Source organism: Sus scrofa, chromosome 9 (assembly GCF_000003025.6).
Source record: "Sus scrofa isolate TJ Tabasco breed Duroc chromosome 9, Sscrofa11.1, whole genome shotgun sequence".
Taxonomy (NCBI): domain Eukaryota; kingdom Metazoa; phylum Chordata; class Mammalia; order Artiodactyla; family Suidae; genus Sus; species Sus scrofa.
This window is the reverse complement of record NC_010451.4, coordinates 11,562,557-11,584,624: the sequence shown is the minus strand read 5'-3', so window position 1 is coordinate 11,584,624 and position 22,068 is coordinate 11,562,557. Positions and strand designations below refer to the sequence as shown.

The 22,068-nt window shown below is 39.4% G+C and overlaps 1 protein-coding gene across 1 annotated transcript in view; it reads left to right on the top strand.

The window, feature by feature from the left end:
* The window catches only part of LOC100525597 (glycerophosphodiester phosphodiesterase domain-containing protein 4-like), a 105,504-nt gene continuing 83,983 nt past the window's right edge, over window positions 548-22,068 (top strand). The window contains exons 1-7 of the mRNA XM_021063935.1: window positions 548-591; window positions 12,406-12,499; window positions 15,424-15,483; window positions 19,548-19,646; window positions 19,717-19,810; window positions 20,614-20,691; window positions 21,738-21,883. Coding sequence (XP_020919594.1) covers window positions 548-591; window positions 12,406-12,499; window positions 15,424-15,483; window positions 19,548-19,646; window positions 19,717-19,810; window positions 20,614-20,691; window positions 21,738-21,883 — 615 coding nt within the window. The remainder of the gene's footprint in view (window positions 592-12,405; window positions 12,500-15,423; window positions 15,484-19,547; window positions 19,647-19,716; window positions 19,811-20,613; window positions 20,692-21,737; window positions 21,884-22,068) is intronic.

Genomic DNA, 22,068 nt, shown 5'->3' with positions numbered 1-22,068 from the left:
TTGCCTGTATGTGTGTATGTTTGTTTATGGGCTCTCTATTCTGTTAAGATGATCTATTTGTTTTTGTGCCAGTACCATAGTGCTGTGATTATTGTTGCTTTGTAGTACCTTGAAATCAGAGAGTATGATACCCCCACCTTGGTTCTTTCTTTGGTTTTTTCATTTATTTGGGATATTTTTGTTCCTATTTAAATTTTAGAATCATTTGTTGTAGTTCTGTGAAAAATGCCATTAGTATTTTAATATGGATTGCATTGAATATGTACATTGCCTTAGGTACTAATTCTTCCAATACTAATTCTTCCAGTCCATAAGCATGGTGTATCTTTTATCTGTTTTGTGTCCATCTTCAGTTTCTTTCATCAAGGTCATAGGGTCTTTCTAGTATAAGTCCTTTACCTCTTTAAATTTATTCACAAATATTTTTTTTGTTATGATTGTAAATAATTTTGTTTTCTAATTTCTGTCGCTGATGTTCTCATTAGTTTATAGAAATGCAACAGATTTCTGTAATTTTTTTATCCCTGCCACTTGACCAAAATCGTTGATGTATTCGAATACTTTATTGGTGGCATCTTTAAGGATACCTGTGTAAGTAGTATCATATCATTTGCTACCAGTGACAGTTTACTTCTTTTTTTCCAATTTGGATCCTTTTGTTTCCTTTCTTGTCTGATGACTGTGGGTAGGGTTTCCAATACTCTCTTGAATAAAAGCAGGATGGAGATCCTTCTCTTGTTCCCAGTCATAGAAGAAATACTTTCAGCTTTTCACTGTTGAGTATGATGTTAGCTGTGGGTTTTGCCTTTATTGTGTTGAGGCATATTCCCTCTATACCCACTTGGACAGTTTTTTCTTACTGTAAATGGATATTGAATTTTTTTCAAAAGCCTATTTTTGACATATATTGAGGTGTTCATATGATTTTTCCCTTCAATTTGTTAACGTTATGTATCACACTGATTGATTCAGTGGATAAGTGGTGGATGTTCAACTATTCTTGCTTTGCTGATACAAATCCCACTTGGTCATGGTGTATGATCCTTTTAATATAGTATTGAATTTCATTTGCTAATATTTTATTGAGGAACTTTGCATCTATGTTCATCAGTAATACTGGCCTGTAATTTTCTTTTTGATTATATTTGTTGTTTTATTATCAGTGTGATGCTGGCCTCATGGAATGAGTTTGAAAGCATTCTTTTTTTTCTGTAATTTTTTGGCAAATAGTTTGAGAAGGAAAGGTGTTAAATATTCTTTAAATGTTTCATAGATTTCACCCATGAAGCCATCGGTCACAAACTTCTATTTGTTCAGATTTTTAAAATTATTGCTAATTCAGTATGATTACCAGTAATTGGTATGTTCATAGTTTCTATTTCTTCTTGATTCAGACTTAGATTATACATCCTTGGAATTTATCAGTTTCTTATAGATTGTCCACTTTATTGGCATTTCATTATTTATAGTAATCTCTTGTGACCCTTTATATTTCTGTGGTGTCAGTTATAAATTCTTTTTCATTTTTGATTTTGTTGATTTGGGCCCTCTCTTTTTTTCTTGATGAGTCTGGCTAACAATATACCAGGTTTGTTTACCTTTTTAAGGAACTAGCTCTTAGTTTCATTGACTTTTGCTTTTGTTTTTCTAGTCTTTATTTCATTTATTTCTAGTCTGATCCTCATGATCTCTTTCCTTTACTAATCTCGAGTTTTGTTTGTTCTTTTCCTAGTCCTTTAGGTATATGTTGATGTGAGGTTTTTCTTATTTTCTAAGGTAAGCTTTTGCCACTATAAACTTTCCTCTTCAAACTGCTGTTGCTATGGCTCATAGATTTTGGAGCATTTTCATTTGTCTCCCAAGTTTTAAAAAATTCATGGCTTTCATTTATTTAGTGAGTTGTTTGGTTTTAGTAGCATATTATTTAGCTTCCATGTGTTTGTGATTTTTTGCAATTTTTTTCTTGAGGTTGATTTCTAGTCTCCTACCATTGTGGTTGGAAAAGATGCTTGATGTGATAATCTTAAGTTTATTAAGACATGATTTTTGGTCTGGCATGTGATTTATCATGGGAAATGTTCCCCATGCCTTTGAAAAGAGTGTGTATTCTTCTTTGGATGGCATGTACGGTATCTATTAGTTTCAACATGTTCAGAGTGCCATTTTGGGTCAGTTTTTCCTGGTTGATTTTCTGTATGAATGATGTGTTCATTGATGTAAATAAGGTGTTAAATTCCCCGACTATTATTGCGTTACCATCAATTTCTTCTTTTATGGTTTTAATATTTGCTTTATGTATTTAGGTGGTCCTAAGAATGTGTGTGTCTGTGTGTGTGTCTGTGTGTCCTATCTTCTTGGATTGATCCAGTTATCGTAATGCAATGTTTTTCTTTTTTTCTCTTGTTACAGTCTTTGTTTTAAGGTTTATTTTGTCTGTGTTTTTACACACACTTTTTCTTCATTTTCTTTCTTTTTTTTATAATTTATTTTTTTTCCCACTGTACAGCAAGGGGATCAAGTTATCCTTACATGTATACATTTTTCCCCCACCCTTTGTTCTGTTGCAATATGAGTATCTAGACAAAGTTCTCAATGCTATTCAGCAGGATCTCCTTGTAAATCTATTCCAAGTTGTGTCTGATAAGCCCAAGTTCCCGATCCCTCCCACTCCCTCCCTCTCCCATCAGGCAGCCACAAGTCTCTTCTCCAAGTCCATGATTTTTTTTCTGTGGAGATGTTCATTTGTGCTGGATATTAGATTCCGGTTATAAGTGATATCATATGGTATTTGTCTTTGTCTTTCTGGCTCATTTCACTCAGGATGAGATTCTCTAGTTCCATCCATGTTGCTGCAAATGGCATTATGTCATTCTTTTTTTATGGCTGAGTAGTATTCCATTGTGTCTATATACCACATCTTCCGAATCCAATCATCTGTTGATGGACATTTGGGTTGTTTCCATGTCCTGGCTAAATAGTGCTGCAATGAACATGTGGGCGCATGTGTCTCTTTTAAGTAGAGTTTTGTCCGGATAGATGCCCAAGAGTGGGATTGTGGGGTCATATGGAAGTTCTATGTATAGATTTCTAAGGTATCTCCAAACTGTTCTCCATAGCGGCTGTACCAGTTTCCATTCCCACCAACAGTGCAGGAGGGTTCCCTTTTCTCCACAGCCCCTCCAGCACTTGTTATTTGTGGACTTATTAATGATGGCCATTCTGACTGGTGTGAGGTGGTATCTCATGGTTTTCCTTTTCATTTACATAGAATACATTTTTCTATCGCTTCATTTTTTTAAGAACCTTGGTTCTTTTTATTAAAGGATAATGTTAAATACCAATATCTGAATGCTAGGTATGCTCATTGCTACTGTGCTTCTCTATTTTTCTCTGGTTAAATGCCAAGGACTGGGATGGCTGAAACATATGGTAGTTCTACTTTTAATTTTTTGAGGATCGTCCATGCTTTTCTCCATTGCGGCTGTACCAGTTTACATTCCCACCAACAGCGTAGTAGAGTTCCCTTTTCCCACACCCTCTACATCATTTTTTTTTTTCATTTTTTAAAGTTATATTGAGTATAGTTCATTTATAATGTTGTGATAATTTCTGCTGTACAACAAAGTGATTCAATTATATATATACACACACATATCCATTCTTTTTCAGATTCTTTCCCCTATAAATTATCACAGAATATTGGGTAGAATAACCTGTACTATGTATAGCAGGTCCCTGTTGGCCAGTTACTCCATATACCATGGTGTGCATATGCCAGTTGCAGATCCCCAGTCCATCCCTCCCCACCACCTGTATCCTTTGATAACCATAAGTTTGTTTTCTTTTTCTTTTTGCTAATTAAAACTTTTATTAAGTTGAAAACGGTGATTGAACTATGTTAATTGGGATTATGTTCAAGATAATTTTAATACAGGAAAGAGAACATTGACCTCTAATCAGTGAACATAATTCTAAGTTTTGAATAGCTTTCACTAGATGTATATGTACTTAGCTGAGGGCAATTTGGGGCTAGAAATAGCCTTTTTCAGTATTTTAAATTTTATTTTCTATTAAAATTTATTTTTAACATAATTTTATTGGAGTATAGTTGACTTACAATGTTGTATAGGTTTCAGGTGTATAGCAAAGTGAATCAATCATACATATAAATGTATCCGTTCTTTTTTCCCATATAGGTTATTGCAAACTATTAAGTAGATTTTCCTGTGCTATACAGTAGGTTCTCTCTCATTAATCATGTTTTTAGAGTAGTATGTATGTGTTATTCCCAGCCTCCCATTTCTTTCCTCCCCTCAATCATTTCACTTATGGTAACCATAAGATTGGTTTTTGAAATCTGTGAGTTTGTCTCTATTTTTTTTTTTTTTGTCTTTTTGTCTTTTTGTTGTTGTTGTTGTTGTTGCTATTTCTTGGTTCTTGGGCCACTCCCGCGGCATATGGAGGTTCCCAGGCTAGGGGTCCAGTCGGAGCTGTAGCCACCGGCCTACGCCAGAGCCACAGCAACGCGGGATCCGAGCCGCGTCTGCAACCTACACCACAGCTCACGGCAACGCCGGGTCGTTAACCCACTGAGCAAGGGCAGGGACCGAACCCGCAACCTCATGGTTCCTAGTCGGATTCGTTAACCACTGCGCCATGACGGGAACTCCTGTCTCTATTTTATAAATAAGTTCTTTTGTACTATTTTTATTAGAGTCCCCATATAAGTGATCTCATATGGTATTTTGTTTTGACTGACTTCATTTAGTATGATAATCTCTAGGTCCATCCATATTCCTGCAAATGTCATTATTTAATTCTTTTTTATGGCCAAGTAATACTCCATTTTATATATGTACCAATCTTCTTTATCCATTATCTGCTAGTTCATATTTAGGTTGTCTCCATGTCTTGAGTATTGTAAATAGTGCTGTGGTGAACACTGGGGTGCATGTATGCTTTTTAATTATGATTTTCTCTGGATAGATGCCCATGAGTAGGATTGCTGGGTCATATGGTAGTCCTATTTTTAGTTTTTTGAGGAACCTCCATACTGCTTTCCATAGTGGTTGTACCCATTTACATTCCCACCAGAAGTGTGAGAGGGTTCCCTTTTCTTCACACCCCCTCCAGCATTTATTATTTGTTGACTTAGTAATGATGGCCATTCTGACCTGTATGAGGTGGTACCTCAGTATAGTTTTGATTTGCATTTCTCTAATAATTGGCAATGTTAAGCATGAATATTTTTTTGGCCATCTGCATGTCTTCTTTGGAGAAATGTCTATTTAGTTCTTTGGCTCGCTTTTTGATTAGGTTGTTTATTTGTTTTGATATTGAGCGGCATGACCTGTTTGTGTATTTTGGAGATTAATCCCATGTCCATCACTTCATTTGCCAAGAATTTCTCCTTTTCTATGGGTTGTCTTTTCATTTTATTTATGATTTTCCTTGTTCTGAAAAATCTTTTAAGTTTAATTAGGTCCCATTCATTTTTGTTTTTATCATCATTACTTGAGGAGGTGGATTTGAAAAAATATTGCTACAGTTTATGTCAGAGAGTGTTCTGCCTATGTTTTCCTCTAAGTGTTTTATATTATCCAGTCTTCAATCCATTTTGAGTTTATTTTTGTATATGGTGTTAGTGAGTGTTTTAATTTCATTCTTTTACATGTAGCTGTCCAGTTTTCTCAGCACCACTTATTGAAGAGTCTGTCTTTTGTTCATTGTATATTCTTGCCTCTTTTGTTGTATATTAGTTGATAATAGGTGCTTGGGTTTATTTCTGGGCTTTCTATCCTGTCGCATTGATCTGTATTTCTGTTTTTGCGCCAATATCATATTGTTTTGATGACTGTAGCTTTGTAGTAAAACCTGAAGTTGGGGAGCCTGATTCCTCCAGTTGCGTTTTTCTTTCTCAGAATTGCTTTGGCTATTCAGTCTTTCATGTTTCCATACACAAAAGACTCTTCCCATCCAAGAAGGTGGTATATCTTTCCATCTGTGTCCTCTTTTGTTTCTTTCTATGGGTTACAGTTTTCAGAGTACAGTTCTTTTGCCTCTTTAGGTAGGTTTATTCCTAGGTATTTTATTCTTTCTGATGTGACGGTGAATGTGATTATTTCTTTAATTTCTTTTTCTTATATCTCACTGTTAGTGTATGAGATGAGAGAGATTTCTCTGTATTAGTTTTGTATGCTGCAACTTTACCAAATTCACTGATAATCTCTGGTAGTTTTCTGATAGCATCTTTAGGATATTCTATGTATAGTATCATGTCATCTTCAAACAGCGACATTTTTACCTCTTCTCTTCCAATTTGGATTACTCTCTCTTCTCTGATTGCCAAGGCTAGGACTTCCAATACTCTGTTAAATAAAAGCGGTGAGAGTGGATTTCCTGCTGTTAGTGGAAATTCTCTTAGTTTTTCACCATTGAGAATGATATTAGCTCTGTGTTTGCTCTAAATAGCTTTTATTATGTTGAGATAAGTTCCCTCTATGCCCACTCTCTGGAGGGTTCTTTTTTTTTTTAATATATGTAATGATTTTTTTCCCATTATTGCTAGTTTACAGTGTTCTGTCAATTTTATACTGTACGGCATGCTGACCCAGTTACACATACATGTTTACATTCTTTTTTCTCACATTATCATGCTCCATCATAAATGACTAGAAATTGTTCCCAGTGCTACTCATAATTGGGTGTTGGTTAGTCTTTTGTTCACCTTTTCTAAAACCCAACTTTTAGTTTTGTTAATCTCTGCCATTGTTTTCCTGTTCTTTATTTTATTTATTTACCAAATAGGTGAAGGCATTGAGGAAGGACCTTTCTGTACAGTCAGAAATGTGTGCTATCAATCTTCCTCCTAGTTTTCTCTTAGAAGAACTTCTGATTATTTACCAGGATGCTTGTTACTGGGGAAGAAGAAATACTTTTGTGGGATTTTTGGAACCTGACTCTGAACTGAAATGAATAACTGGAGTTATAAAACACCATCATGATTCTGTAGTAAGAGTAGGAGCTTTTTGATACAAGGTAATCAATGGAATTTTGGCTCAGGCCCATCTCTTCAGTGGGCCTGGTGGGCCCTCAGACTCACCCTGTGGTTATTTCTCTGGTTCTGGAAGCATAGTTCAATAACCATACTCAGAAGCAGGCAGAATCCCCATACCAATACTCCATCGTCGTATAGATTGTACACATCAGAGTGAGCTTGCACTGATCCTAAAGCCACAAGTAAATTTCATGGAATTTGCCATAGAAAATTACCACAAATTGAGTAGGATAAAACAATACCCGGGAGTTCCCATTGTGGCGCAGTGGCTAATGAATCTGACTAGGAACCATGAGGTTGCGGGTTCGATCCCTGGCCTTGCTCAGTGGGTTAAGGATCTGGCATTGCCATGAGCTGTGGTGTAGGTTGCAGACGCGGCTCAGATCCTGCATTGTTGTGGCTCTGGTGTAGGTTGGTGGCTGCAGCTCTGATTGGACCCCTAGCCTGGGAACCTCCATGTGCCACTGGAAGCGGCCCTAGAAAAGGCAAAAAGACAAAAAAAAAAAAAAAAAAAAAAAAACCATTTATTATCTCACAGTTTTGTTGGTTAGAAGTGGGACATGCTTGCCTGGGTGCTCTACTTAGGAAAATAAGACCAAAATCAAGGTGTTGGGTGGCCTGAGCTTTTACCTGAGGTTCTGAGTAAGAATTCACTTCCAGCTTCAAGTGTTTGGCAGAATCCAGGAATGAAATGCTCATTCTTTAGTGGTTGTCAGATGGGAGTTGTCCTCAGCCTCTAGCTTGTGGCCTTCTCTATCTTCAAAGCTAGCAGAGGTGTTTAAGGTTCTTCTCATACTTCAGATTTCTCTGACTTCTCCTTATTTCTCATCTCACTGACTTCTTTTGCCTTCCTTTTCTGATTTTAGAGCTCATTAGACTGGTTCAGTCTGATAATCCAGAATAATCTCCCTACTTTAAAGTCCACTGATTATTAACCCTAATTACATTATGTTAGTAACGTCACCACTGGTGACACCAGAGGACGGTCTCCACTGGTGACACGGAGACTAGAATTCTGCATGTGTGTATGTACAGAGATGTTGGAATGATATATGTTTTTAATATATATGACATATAAGGATATATGTATCATATATGTATGAATTTTTCTCTTCTCCCATGTCTCTACCAAGAGTGTTAATAGTAGTTAACCATACATACTGATACTTAAATTAGAGGTATAAACATCACCCAGTGATCCCGTATCAGGGAGGATGTAACAGCCTTCTCTAACATCCTCTGTAATAAATAGTATAAAGTCTAGTCCTTATGGTAAATTTTTTTCTGAATAATCCCAGAATATTATAATATATTTTTTTTTATGGTTTGTTTGGTTTCCTATTATTGTGTGGTGGGATTATATAGGTGCATATATGTGTGTATATATATGTACATACACATACATATATATGTATACATATATGCATGCTTTGCAAAGAGTCAGTCTGTGCCTTGCCTTCTCATTTTCTTTGTTGTTGTTGTTGTTGTTGTTGTTGCTGTTGTTGTTGTTGCTATTTCTTGGGCGCTCCGCGGCATATGGAGTTCCCAGGCTAGGGTCTAATTGGAGCTGTAGCCACCGGCCTACGCCTGAGCCACAGCAACGCGGATCCGAGCCGCGTCTGCAACCTACACCACAGCTCACGGCAACGCCGGATCGTTAACCCACTGAGCAAGGCAGGGACCGAACCCACAACCTCATGGTTCCTAGTCGGATTCGTTAACCACTGCGCCACGATGGGAAGTCCTAATATAATATTTTTAATCATTTTGTAAACGTTCTCAGTACTTATCTTTTCAAATTGCTTTTGCCCCATTTTCTATCGCCTCTACTTTAATTTTATGGATATTTGATCTTATCTGTTTATCCCTAAAGTGTTTTACCCTTTCTTGTGCATTTCTCATGTTTTTTTTTCATGTCTCTGTTTCATTCTTGATATTTTTCTCCTGACTCATTTTTTGTTAAACAAATTCTTTTTGACTCTGTTTACTTGTTACTAAATTCATTCACTGAATTCTTAATTTTTGCTGCTGTGTTCTCCTTTATAGAATTCTTAATTGGTCCTCTTATGAATAGGTATCTACTGAAATTCTTAATTTTGTCCCAGTCTAAATTTTTCAAGCATAGGTATTTAGAAGTCTGTACCGGATACCTCTATTATCTAGATTTACTGAATATGTTTTATTTTAGCCATTGTTTCTTTTGGCATTCAGTATGTGGTCTCCTCTCCTAATATGCCTGATTATTTTTCATTAGTGTCAAATATTGTATGTAAAAAGTTGTATGGGTAATTTGAGACCTTGAATTGCATATGTCCTCTCAGAGTTACTGACAGGTACCCAAGTCCTATTCACCTTAATCTTATTTCACACATGTAGATGATTCAAAGCTAAGATTCGATCTCCAAAAAGCATTCTATTTCTAGTTTGTGTTTACTCTTAGGATGCCCTAGAAGGTCCCAAATCAAGAGTGTGTAGTATTTAACAAACTACCCTCTTCTCTTTTTGTATTTCTAGACCCGCAACATACAGGAAGTCCTCCTTGCTAGATCTCAACCACTTCTTTTAGAGAAAAATCACCCAAATGCTAAGTTACGTTTCTGGATTTCCTTTCTTATTTAGACATTGGTTACTTAGTTCTTCACTGCCTGGTAGCTCTCTGATGCCTTCATTTAGACTTTAAAAACATCATATTGTCCAGCTTTTCCAAGTTATTCCCCTTAGCTAGAGAGAGTTGAACAGACTTTTGATGGAGTAACTGTCAGTTTTCATTTTTCCCTTGTGGGTGTTATGGGGTTAGACTTGTATCCTCTTTGCTTGCTATGTGAAGGTACCTGAGGCTTCATCACAGTGCGTCTTTTGATGTAATGAATGGTGGTATGTAGAGTATGCACTGAAATAAGATGCAGGAAAGCTGTACCTTGAAGCTGCGGGAGAGCAGGGAAGAGGTCATAGAAGATTTATTTAAACATCAGTGCAAAGAATGTGAATTTAGATTAGAAGTTTGCATTGACTAGTGTGCCCCCATAACACTACTTCTATTGAATGAGAAGTACTTTAAAGGGGCAGCGTGGTTATGTTGCTAGAGGGATGTAAAGCAGTGGCCAAGAGCAAAGAGAAAACTGCTTGAAAATGCTGTCTCAGAAGAGGCCTCAATAAAGACTTCCTTTCTGATATCCCACTGATGTACACAGGCAGTCACCTAAGCACCTTGTCATTCTTCTCACTCCCCTGTGTTACCCACCACCACCAACTAGAGTGAGTACAGGTGAAGGAGAAGGGAAGAAGTAGAAGAGAAAAAGAAAAATATCACAATTCTTCCTTTACCTGCAATCCACAGCAGGTACGTGGGAACTTCACCTGAATGTGGTGGGAAAGTCTGGAGCTGAACTAATGTGTATGTGCAAGTAAGTAGACAAAAGAAGACCACTCTGTTGATATAGAGAGGGAAAAAATCTTATGTGGCTAGGGAAATGATTTTATTTTATTTTATTTTTGTTTTGTTTTGTCTTTTTGCCTTTTCTTGAGCTGTCCCCACAGCATATGGAGGTTCCCAGGCCAGGGGTCTAATCGGTGCTGTAGCCACCGGCCTACGCCAGAGCCACAGCAACACCAGATCTGAGCCACATCTGTGACCCACACCACAGCTCACAGCAATGCCAGATCCTTAACCCACTGAGCAAGGCCAGGGATCGAACCCGCAACCTCATGGTTCCTAGTCGGATTCGTTAACCCCTGCTCCGAAATGATTTTAAAAGATATGATTTCCTTCATACTTTCTCCCATATTCCTTTTCTCTTTGTTGATTTTGTTTTGCACCCTTTCACTGTAATAAAAAGCAATAATAAGTACAAATAAAGAAGAGGTACCATTAAATGGCAAAACTTAAATTTTCTTTCTCCCTTGGAAAGTAAAATCAATGTCACTACTTGGTTAAGCCATTTGATTAATTCTTTGGCCATTTGATTAATTCTGCTGTTATGTTTACCTTGTGGATCATATTTTTCAGTATCTCTGTTTCATTGTTTTGATCATGACTGTACTTGTGTTTAAACATCCTATTCTTTTTTTTTTTTTTTTTTTTTTTTTTTTGTCTTTTTTGCTATTTCTTGGGCCGCTCCTACGGCATATGGAGGTTCCCAGGCTAGGGGTCGAATCGGAGCCGTAGCCGCTGGCCTACGCCAGAGCCACAGCAATGTGGGATCTGAGCCGCGTCTGCAACCTACACCACAGCTCACGGCAACGCCAGATTCCTTAACCCACTGAGCAAGGGCAGGGACCGAACCCGCAACCTCATGGTTCCTAGTCGGATTCGTTAACCACTGCACCACGACGGGAACTCCTAAACATCCTATTCTTATGTGATATGAGTCCTTTATCTCTCTGAAGATTTTGAATATATTTATTTTGCAGTTCTTTTCTGATTCTTGTATTAATTATGTCTTTGTGTGCAAGCTATTGTATTATATATTAGTTGGCTTTATTGGGGTAATTAGTTAACATTACTTACACAGTTACTGATTCCTGGTTGGGAGGTCATTTTCTACAGAGCACTCTTCCCACTGTCTCAATCTGGGATCCCTCTTGTTAGGACAGCTGCTTGCCTATTTCTCTCTCTTGATGTGTCTTCTAGATGCTGACCAAAGAGAATTTTCTTTTTTCTTCTTAATGTGGTTATATGTTCACTAACCATATTTTATATCATCAAAGTGTAATTTGTCCAGGTCTTCTATGGAGAGGAAGTAATATCTGTTATCTTGAAATGAAGAGTCCAAATTCTTTGACCTGTAATACCTAGACTAAATATAACACTGTTTCTCTTAGCAAACATTTAGCAGTTTTCTCTCATAAACTCCTTTGGGAACAGAATACACTAGAACTGTTTATAAAGGGCCCAGATCTCTTACACAGAAGAGAGAGTAAGTTGGTGGCTTACAATTATGTGGGAAAACACATCTGTATGGAAGGGAACCTGCCAAAATGGAAAGTATCAGCTTTACGAAGATATGAAGTGAACTTATGGGTGACTTTTTCTCTTTTGGTGTTCCAGAATTTCTGTATTATATTGAATCTTAAAGAAGACATAATTTTTGAGGATGAACTATAAATAACTTTTAAAAACCATACAATTCATGCAGAACCCTATTAAGGTACCCAGTCGCCTATAGGACCATGTTAAAATTCCCAACCAGATATCGCAAAGCCCTTCACACATCTATTCCCAAATTGCTTCTCTAATTAGCTTCCTCTGTTTTCTTGTGCCTCATCTAGTCTGGTCTTGTCTCCACCGTCCTTGACACAGATGTTACTAATTTTCACCGTATTTTAAGAATTGAAACCCATTTTTGCAGGGTTGTTTTTCTAGGTACAGGAGTCTGGTTCTTCTGGTCCCTTGTCTTGCTGAGTTTGTTTTGGATCCTGGCTATCTACACATCTTTTCTGTTGGTGAGTAATGTTTCCCATTTATCCCACTCCCTTCCTGAGTAGCTTCATGAAGTACTCCTGTCTGTGGAATGGTTCCCAGTTGGTCCTGGGAGCCCTCCGAACCTCAGATCACACTTAGCGGTACTGCAGTTGATATCAGCCACCTGCATATTGGGCGTGAGGGATAAATGGATGGGGAAAAAGGCTTGTGCTGTTAGAAGATGTGTCTTGCTACTTTGACTCTTTGAAAGGGTGGGAGAACATCCTTTTCCTCAGCTAATTTTCTGGTTCTCTCAGTATTGTCATTTTAGATACATCTTCGCATGGCAGTACCTCTGCACATCGAACTATTCATTCCATAGCCCATCTCTTGAGAATTAGTCTTTCTGGGCCTTGCAAGTTAGCGAGTGTGTTAATCCTGTTCTGAAGTACAAATGCTAGTCCCCTAGTCCAGGTGCAAAGTACATTTTAGTTAAAGTCTTTAGGCCATAGTGACCCTGCTTCTCTTCCTAACATAGTAGTGTCATGTGGTGTAAGAAATTCAGGCCAAGAAATAGAGGAGTCTACAGAAGTGGAAAGCTTATAAAAGACTTTTAGGTAAAACTGGAGTTTTTTAGTGCCCACCTATACATGGGGCATATATATCTTTCTCTAATTTCATAATTCCTTGTTCCCAGTGATTTCCTGTCTGATATAGAAAAACTCAACCCCCCAATCAGTTGCCATTTGCATTAATTTTTCTTTCAACGTATATTGATCATTATATAAATTATAAGTACTGAAGATGCAGAGATCAACAAGATGTGTAGTTTCTGTTTTCATGCAGGGCACTTCAAAGAAATAGGTATTAGAGATAAAGTTACAATAGTCCTTAATTCGGTGAATTGAGAATACAGTAGAGAATTAAGTTTTTAACGGAAATAACCAGCACAGACAGAACATTGTAATTGTCATTAGAGAGGCCTAAATAAAATTCTACATGGGTTCTGAGAAGGAAGAGGAGATTTCCAGCCAAGGGGGTTAAGTGAGGCTTCTTGGAAATTGGGGCACTGGCATGGGATCTTGAAGGAATGTTGGATTTGGACCTACTTTTATGGAGATGAGAAAGTCATAGACTGTGGGGACATCGTGACAAAGTCAGCAAGACAGAAATGTATGTGGTATGATTAGATAAGCTGGAAGAATCACACTGTTAGCATGTTGGGGAAAGTGAAGAATAATGGGGAACATGGCTAAGATATAGGCCTGTGACAGATTTTTGAAAGGCTCAAAAAGTAGGCCAAGACATTTGGCATAAATCAGATCTCTAGGTAGGATAATCTTTCTGGAGGTTGTGGTGAGGAGGGTGGATATAGCCAGAGACTAGGGGACTTGTTAGAAACTTTTCTTTCTCTCCTTCCTTCCTTCCTTCCTTCCTTCCTTCCTTCCTTCCTTCCTTTCTTTCTTTCCTTTCTTTCCTTCCTTCCTTTCTTTCTTTCCTTTCTTTCTTTCTTTCTTTCTTCCTTCCTTCCTTCCTTTCGCCACACTCAAGGCATATGTAATTTCCCTGGCCATGGGTCTACTCTGAGCCATAGCCGTGATCTATGCAACAGCTGCAGCAATGCCAGACCTTTAACCTGCTGTGCTGGGCCGGGAATCAAACCTGCACCTCAGCAGCAACCTAAGAACCACTGCAGAGACAGCACTGGATCCTTTATCCTCTGTGCTACAATGGGAGCTCCAAAAACTTATCATTTTAGTGAGGAAAATGCAGATGAAGGATGTGTTTAGGGCAAGAATCTAGCCACTGAATTGTACTGCACTCATACACAATGAATTTGAAATGGTACAATTAACTTCTAAGGTGGGGGTGAGTTCCATTGTCCAATAAGTAATATATTTTTAACAAATTTTCTACTCTATTCTGCCTCTTTTTTGGATGCATACAGTGGCAACAACTGAGGATACCTGGATTCTATTGCTGCTTTATCTTTTTGTTTTTTGTTTTTTCTTTTTATGGCGGTACCTGCAGCATATGGAAGTTCCTGGGCCGGGGGTCAGATTGGAACTACAGCTGTGGCCTATGCCATGACCAGAGCAACACCAGATCCTTTACACACTGAGCAAGGCCAGGATCAAACCCATATGCTCACAGAGACAACCTTGGTCCTTAACCTGCTGGGCCACAATAGGAACTCCTGTTTCTGCTTTACCCTTAGGTTAGTCTGTTACTTTTGTCAAGTCATATAACTCTTCTGGCCTGTTTCTTTTCTTTCAAATGAGAAATTATATTTTATAAGACTTGGTAAAGAACAAATAAAAATCATATTCATAAAATTATTTTGATGAAAAGGTGAGTGCCTTATACTTTCAAACTCTCAGTAATATCCTACACATCTGAGGATTACAGTTTTTGGTCTCCATCTCCATACGGACTTGATGACTACTTAGATTTAGATTCAAATCTAATTAAGATTTATTGACTAACACCAGTGTTAGCAACAGTGGTTAACAGTTGTAACAATGGCACTGGTTCCTCAAGAAATAACTTTTAAATGACCCTTGGAAGGGCTGCCCCCGACCCCTGTTCTCTCCCTAGTGGCTCTGAGTAATACCAGGAATAAGCTCCATCCCAGGGAAAAGAAATTGGTAGGAACTCGGGAAGGATTTCAGTGTGGTGATTGGTACAGAATTCTAAAGAAGATAATAACTTCTTTCTAGGTTCCTGGTGAACGTTACAAGTAGCAAGTGACATTTGAACTACCTTTTAAGGGTCAATGGCATGGGGAGGGAAAATTTGCCAGGCAGAGGAACAGCAGGCAAATTCCCAAATGATGAAAGGTGCAGATGTAGCGGGACGTGAATGTAATGCCGGACTGTAAAAGGAATTCTGAGTTCCAGAACAGTGCTTTGGGTAGGAATATGGCAATTTCAAAATAACCCACTTTTTCTTTGTTTTTTTTCAGGCACTTGGACTTTTGTTGTGTTGGGAAGGGCGGGAACTCTCCCTGCACTGGTGTCATAAGGTAGGACCTCAGAATCTTCATAGGAGACCTTAGGCCAGGACGGAATGTGCCTCTTTGGCACTCAGTGTTAAATACAGAGTTTCCCTTTCTTTGTCTCCCTTAGAAAGAAGAGATCTGCTTACCCAGTTTTAACTGAAATCATTAAATTGCTAACGGAGGGAACTGACTTATGGATGAAGCTGAATCCAGACTTTGTTTTTCCTCACTACTCCCTGTTAAACTCATTCTCTGACTCTGTTCTTCCCATCCCCATAAAATCTGAGCCATGCTCCCTTGTTTTACCAGTCCTCTTGAGTCAGAAGATTCTCATTTCAGTCATTTAAAATTTCAGTTCATTGTAATACACCGAACTCCAACTTTATGAGACTTTACCCTTCCCCTGTTTTCACATAATCCAGGCCAGGAAACCTCCAGTGGTGGAAAGAGTATAATTGTCCTTTCCCCTTTCTTCCATGAGAGCAGAGCTCAGGGGAAGGAGAGGTAGGATAAAGGACACTGTCCCACAAGGGGGGGTTGGTTCCATCAGGACCAAGTAAATGCACCATCGTTGGCTCTTTACCGCATGGACTTTGCTATGTGTATTTTCAGAGACCCTGCTGCTGAGAACCTGGACCGCACCTCTCTTGGTGGAGTCAATCCCTGAAATTTCTCTTTTGAGGTCTTTTTCACTCTCCCTTAGTTTGGAGCCCTTTACACTTACAGGAAGCATGGTTTCTCTCAGAGGATACGTATCTGGTCCCAGGAAGCAGGCATCATTGTCCCAACATCTGTGGGCACGCAGCTCATTTCCAGCATAGCCTGCCTTGTTTTGTTCTGCCCTGGCCTGGAGCATCTCCAGCCACAGCTTCTTGCTGCTTATAGACTCAGGCCTGGTTTTGATACTATTCCTTGTGTTTACCTGAAATCCAGGAACATGTCTAAATCTCTGAGTGCCCCCCTTAGATCTTCTCTTACTCAAATGGGAAGCATGAACTGAAAATTAATCTTAAGAGTTAAAAATAGATGGAAGTGGATCCACAAGATCTTACGGAGGAAGAGGACATTGAAGATCGAACGTCCAGCCCTTACTGTGATCATCACGGGCTTTAGGGTTGGAACACCACGAGCAGTTAGTCACTACCAAGAACCCCTGTGGGTAAAATCATTCTGATGACCATTCCAGGTTTGTGCCTGTTAGAGAAATCGTGATTGCCTTGCCTCTGGGGGTGAGCACTGCTCCTTAGTCTCTGTCACAGCAGGATCTCATCGTTGCCTTTCCAGTCAGGAATCCAGGTTCAGCAGCAGCATCAGTCACCTTTATCCAGGGATAAAGGATGGCCACTGCTGTTCTTGTCAAGGATGCTGACCCTTCCTCACCCATGTGTTTTTCCCTGTCCTCTGAGACCTCCCGTAGAACACGCCATGGAACGGGTTAGCTGCTCATAGGTGATAGCACTCCACAGACTTTTCTCAATAAATCGTTGGATTCTTTCTTCCAAGTGATACCAATGAATTGGTGACATCGCAGGTTTATTAAGCATAGGCTACTATTGAGCCAAGGTTTCAGATAACCAAACAACAATTAGAACCACTTTCAGATGCAAAATACCTGGATTCTGGTATATTGAATTCAGAGTCTCTGGGAAGTGCACACATATCAATCAGTTCAGCCTGATATAAAATTATGTTCTTTTCTCCATGTCTAACACCCTTGGAATTATTCCCACACATATTCTACAGTGCTTTGTCAGTAAATTTAACAAAGCCTCATCTCTTGAGGCATTCTGGCATCTAACTCCAGTCATGAGTCTGTGGTCAATGAGAGGTGCTGGAGCTGGGTATGAGAAGAGTTGACATCCCCTTGGAAAATGACTGACGTTAGTGAGCCTTTAAACCCTCGGTCTTCCAATCTCCCTGTTAAGGGAGTTTCTTTAGGACTTGGAGTTTCAATGTATAAAGAGTAAACCTGGAGGGAAAGGGTGAGCACCAGGCCTGTAGTATATTCCCGTCTATCCAGGCAGGCTCAGAGAGCAATGAATGACCTCAGTCAAAACTCTTTATACACAAGCTAATAATCCAACCTCCTGATAAACATACTAAAGATATTTATTAGCCAAAATGTAATAGAGGGCCTTATCTATGAAAATGTCTAACAGGATGTAACCTGGCCCATCTGGGTTGCTTACTTTAAATAAACCTGGAATATACAGATTTGCAGGGTGGGAGAAATGGCTTTTGGGAGTTATGCAATTAATGGGGTATGTGGAATATGATGTGCCTTAACCCAAAAGACTCCTGATGTGAAGCAATGTTTCCACATACTTTGCTCAAAACACACTTCATGTTTTAAGTCCCAGAGCAATTGTATTCTAATGCCAGAGAGGAAAGTCCTGTTTATGAGTAGCAGCACTTGACAGGATCAGATTTCTCTGAAAAAACAAGGGAGAATGCTTCATCTATACCTTATAATGCCTGTATCCTTTCAATCATTAGTAAAATTTGGTGTTGCTTAAGATCACAGAATTCATGGGATTCATGTGAGTCTGATCTGACTTTTTTTTTTTTTTTTTGTCTTTTTAGGGCGGGACCCATGGCATATGGAGGTTCCCAAGCTAGGGATTGTATCTGAGCTCCATCTGCTGGCCTATGCCACAGCCGCACACAGCAACGCCATACGCGAGCTGCGTCTGCAACCTACACCACAGCTCAGGGCACTGCCGGTTCCTTAACCCACTGAGCAAGGCCATGGATCGAACCTGAGTCCTCATGGATGCTATTCAGATTTGTTTCCACCGAGCCACAACGGGAACTCCTGATTTGACTATTAAACCTTTGTTGCATAGGTTTGCCAAAAATTTACTGATATAGATTTGTTCATGCATTTATTTTGCTAAATTTTTTTTCCATTTTTAAAAGTTTGGCAGATGTATAGTTGATTTACAAAGTTGTTATAATTTCTGCTTTACAACAGTGATTAAATTATATACATACACAGTCCGTTCTTTTTCAGATTCTTTTCCCATATAGGCTCTCACAGAATATTGGGTAGTGTTCCCTGTGCTATACAGCAGGTTTCCTGTTGACCATCCATTCCATCTACATGAGTGTGGCTATATCCCAGTTCCAAACCCCCAACCTCCATCCTAGTTTATCTAAGACTTTTGCATTGATGCGCATCTGTGTATAGGAGAGATTGGCCTGTACTTTTCATTTCTTGTGATGTCCTTGTCAGTTCGGGTATCAGGGTTCTGTTGGTTTCATCTGACAAGTTGGAGCGCATTCCCTCTTTTTTATCCCCTGGAAGTGTTTGTTAAGATGGAAATGTTTCTTCCTTAAATGTTGGGAAATTAAACACCGAAGTGGCAAGTCCTGGAATTATTTTGTGGGAAGGTTTAATTGTGGATTCAGTTGTTATTTCATAGATATAGAGATTATGGAGGGGAGAGAACCAGGTACTCTCTAGAGGGCAACACGGATGTGGAAAAACTACTTCCAAAGAGGAAGAACTTGGAGTTGAGTCTTCTTGATTTCAGTCTTCTTTCTCAAAAAAGGAATATCGTTATGGACAGCAGATTTTTTTTCATCTGTTCAGCAAATATGAACTAGATGTTTACTAAGTTTCAGACGTTCTACAAGGCAGCAAGAATATAATCATAACCAAATATTGTCCTCGAGCTTATGAAGCTTACAGTCTATGGGAAAACCTACATTGAAAAGGCAATTCATTACAAAGTGCTATTTACTTGTGATTATATTGAGCTGTATTTAAAGACAGTGAATACTGTGATGGCCATTGTGGAAACTAAGTGAAATACTCCCAGCAGTGTTGAGAGCCCAGCTGAAGTGGAGATGATAAATTAGTAAAGGCACTGGGCCACATTGTTGTGTAATTATTTTTTTCCAGCCATGCTGCATAGTAGCTAAATGATTAGATCCTTATAATATTGGGGGGGGTTGAAGGATGGTAAGATTAAAAGGATAAGTGAGGTCCCTGAAATTGTGAGGACATGCATTTTCCAAGGACAGTTCTGATCCAAGCCTAGGAAATTATGTTCCAAGTCAGGGCAATATTCTTGTTTCCCCAGGTCCTGATTCTGCTAGTGGTTGGAATATGCTCGTTTTTTTTCTGGCTCCTATTCACTTACTGGAAAGAGAGGTGGCTCACCATTGGGCTGTCCCTGCAGGTAAGCATCATCCTTTGTTCTAGCCCTGTCTGTCCAGATATGCTCAGCCTGACTTTTGGCTTCCCCCCAGGTCTTCGCTCCCTACATACACCTGGGCAGCATATCTATGATGGTTATGGTCGCCTGGCCTGTGGCCTTCTACGTGATCCATTTGGAAGGAGAAGGTATGTCACGTGGGTGGAACCTTGCCTGATCCTTTCAGCTCTGGCTTCCCTACTTTACTCAGCGCAACAAGCGTGGTAGATAGCCAGTGCAATACCACCCTGAAATTCATGTAGCTTGTTGCTCGGACACGCTCCTTCTGGTCAGACTCACAACCCTGCATGGCCCGGCATGCATTCCCCTGGCCAAGCAGTCCTTCCTCTCATGAGGGATTCTCCTACCAAAAGAGAATTCTCTGTCCGTTGTTACACATTGACTGTCTCGAAATGGATTGGAGTGGTTGGCAAGAGGGTGGAGGCAGTTTTAATTTTATTTGACAAGGGATGATAGAAGTCACAGTTCTTTAAATATTGTATTTAAATGTTATTATTTTCTACTCAAGAACCAGGTGCAGATATCCCCAGCTACATCATAGTACTTTAAAGCAGGCCCCTCGAGTCCCGTCACATCTGGGGACCGGCAGCAACAGAAGAAATGTCTTCCTCTGCCACTGGTTTCCTCTCCAGTCTTTGCCCTGATACCACTGAACCAAATAAGAATCAGAGCTGTACACCAAACTGTTTTGAGAGTGGAGTGAGAGAGCAGTAGGATCTTCTTTTACCTATGTCTCCCTTTTTGGACTATGGTTAAACAAATAATGCTGGCTTCCTGACTTGTGTGAGGATGCAGGCAAGGAAAAGACGTGTTGCATCATGTGTTTGTACCCCTGTGTGTGTGTAGGTGGAAGGTGAATGTTAGGAAATGTTTCTGGGTGCAGGAACTTAAAGGGGACAATAATAAACTCTTTTCATTTTCTAAATTTTAGCTAAAATCAGAAGATACAAGATTACAAGTAACGAAAGAAGAAGAAATAAGATGTGTAATATGATCACAAAGTTGAGAGGTTAGAGCTGGAGATCTAGATTTGAAAGTGGCATAGGTGTAATTTTTAAGTGTACAAATGGGTAAAATCCTCACAGGTCTAAAATAGTTAAGTAGGAGTTCCGCGTTGTGGCTCAGTGGGTTATGAACCCGACTAGTATCCCTGATGATGCGGGTTCAGTCCCTGGCTCCACTCAGCGGGTTAAGGATCTGGTGTTGCCATGAGCTGTGTTGCAGACACAGCTTGGATCTTGCATTGCTGTGGCTGTGACATAGCCTTGCAGCTACAGCTCCGATTTGCCCCCTAGTCTGGGAATTTCTGTATGCTGCAGATGCAGCCCTGAAAAACAAAATAGTAAGTATTGGGAAATGGCCAGTGATAACAGGTATAATGGTCTGACTCTCTGTGTCTGTGTGTTTGTGTATGTTTGTGTGTGTGTATAAGAAGAAGAGGTAGAGAAATGCCTACTATTTATTGAAGACCTATGGTGAATCACCTGTCCTATCAGCTCTATAAGGCAGATGTCAGTAGCAAGATAGCTCCATTTTTTCAGAATGAAGAAAATGAAGACCCAGAGAGGTTAAGCACCGTGTCTGAGTCAGAATTAGAAAGGGATAGAGTCTGGTTTTGAATTCAGATTTCTTTCAACTAATTTCTCTTCCACTGTACCACCCAGCCTGAAATATAGGGCCATTTTAGGCTGATCTTAAGATCTTGAGGGCTTTTTCATAACCAGCCAAACTTCTTCTCCTTCTGAGAAAGCTTCCTTAATATTATCTCTCCTTCCTTTCCTTCTCGCCTCTTGTACAGTTCATTCCCTTATAAGTGTGCGTTTGTAATAATTTTGACTTAATAATAACAATTACTAATTAGATAGTCTTGTATTTTCAAATGAAAGTATGTGGAGATGTGTCAGAAATCAGTAGTGAGTCCGTGAGTCCACAGAGTCAGCAAACCCATAGATTGGAGATTTACTGGTTTTTTGGGGGGATAGTTACTTGCTTAGGATGATTCTCCATTTCTCATTGCCTTTTTTGATCACTTTCTCCTACTTCCAACTTTTTTAGCTCTGCAAGTGGCTGTTGTATTGCCTTTTTTCCTTATCCTTTTATGTCTCTATGTGGTGCCCTGGGGGAATCATTCTCCCTGCATTCAAGAGAAGGATAAATTGGGACCCAAGCCGAGCTTCTTTGGACATAGAGGTGCACCCATGGTAGGTCTGAGCATGATGCATGTGGATGGGTACAGGTGTGCGTGGTACATGTATGGTCGAGAGAAGGGCATATGAGAACCATAGGAACCCCTCTAGAAGTAAAGGGTTTCACCTAGGATAACAGTAATAGGAGGTAAAGGGAGAGGTTGGCCTTGAACCCAGAGCACCTCATTCTCACTCCTTTC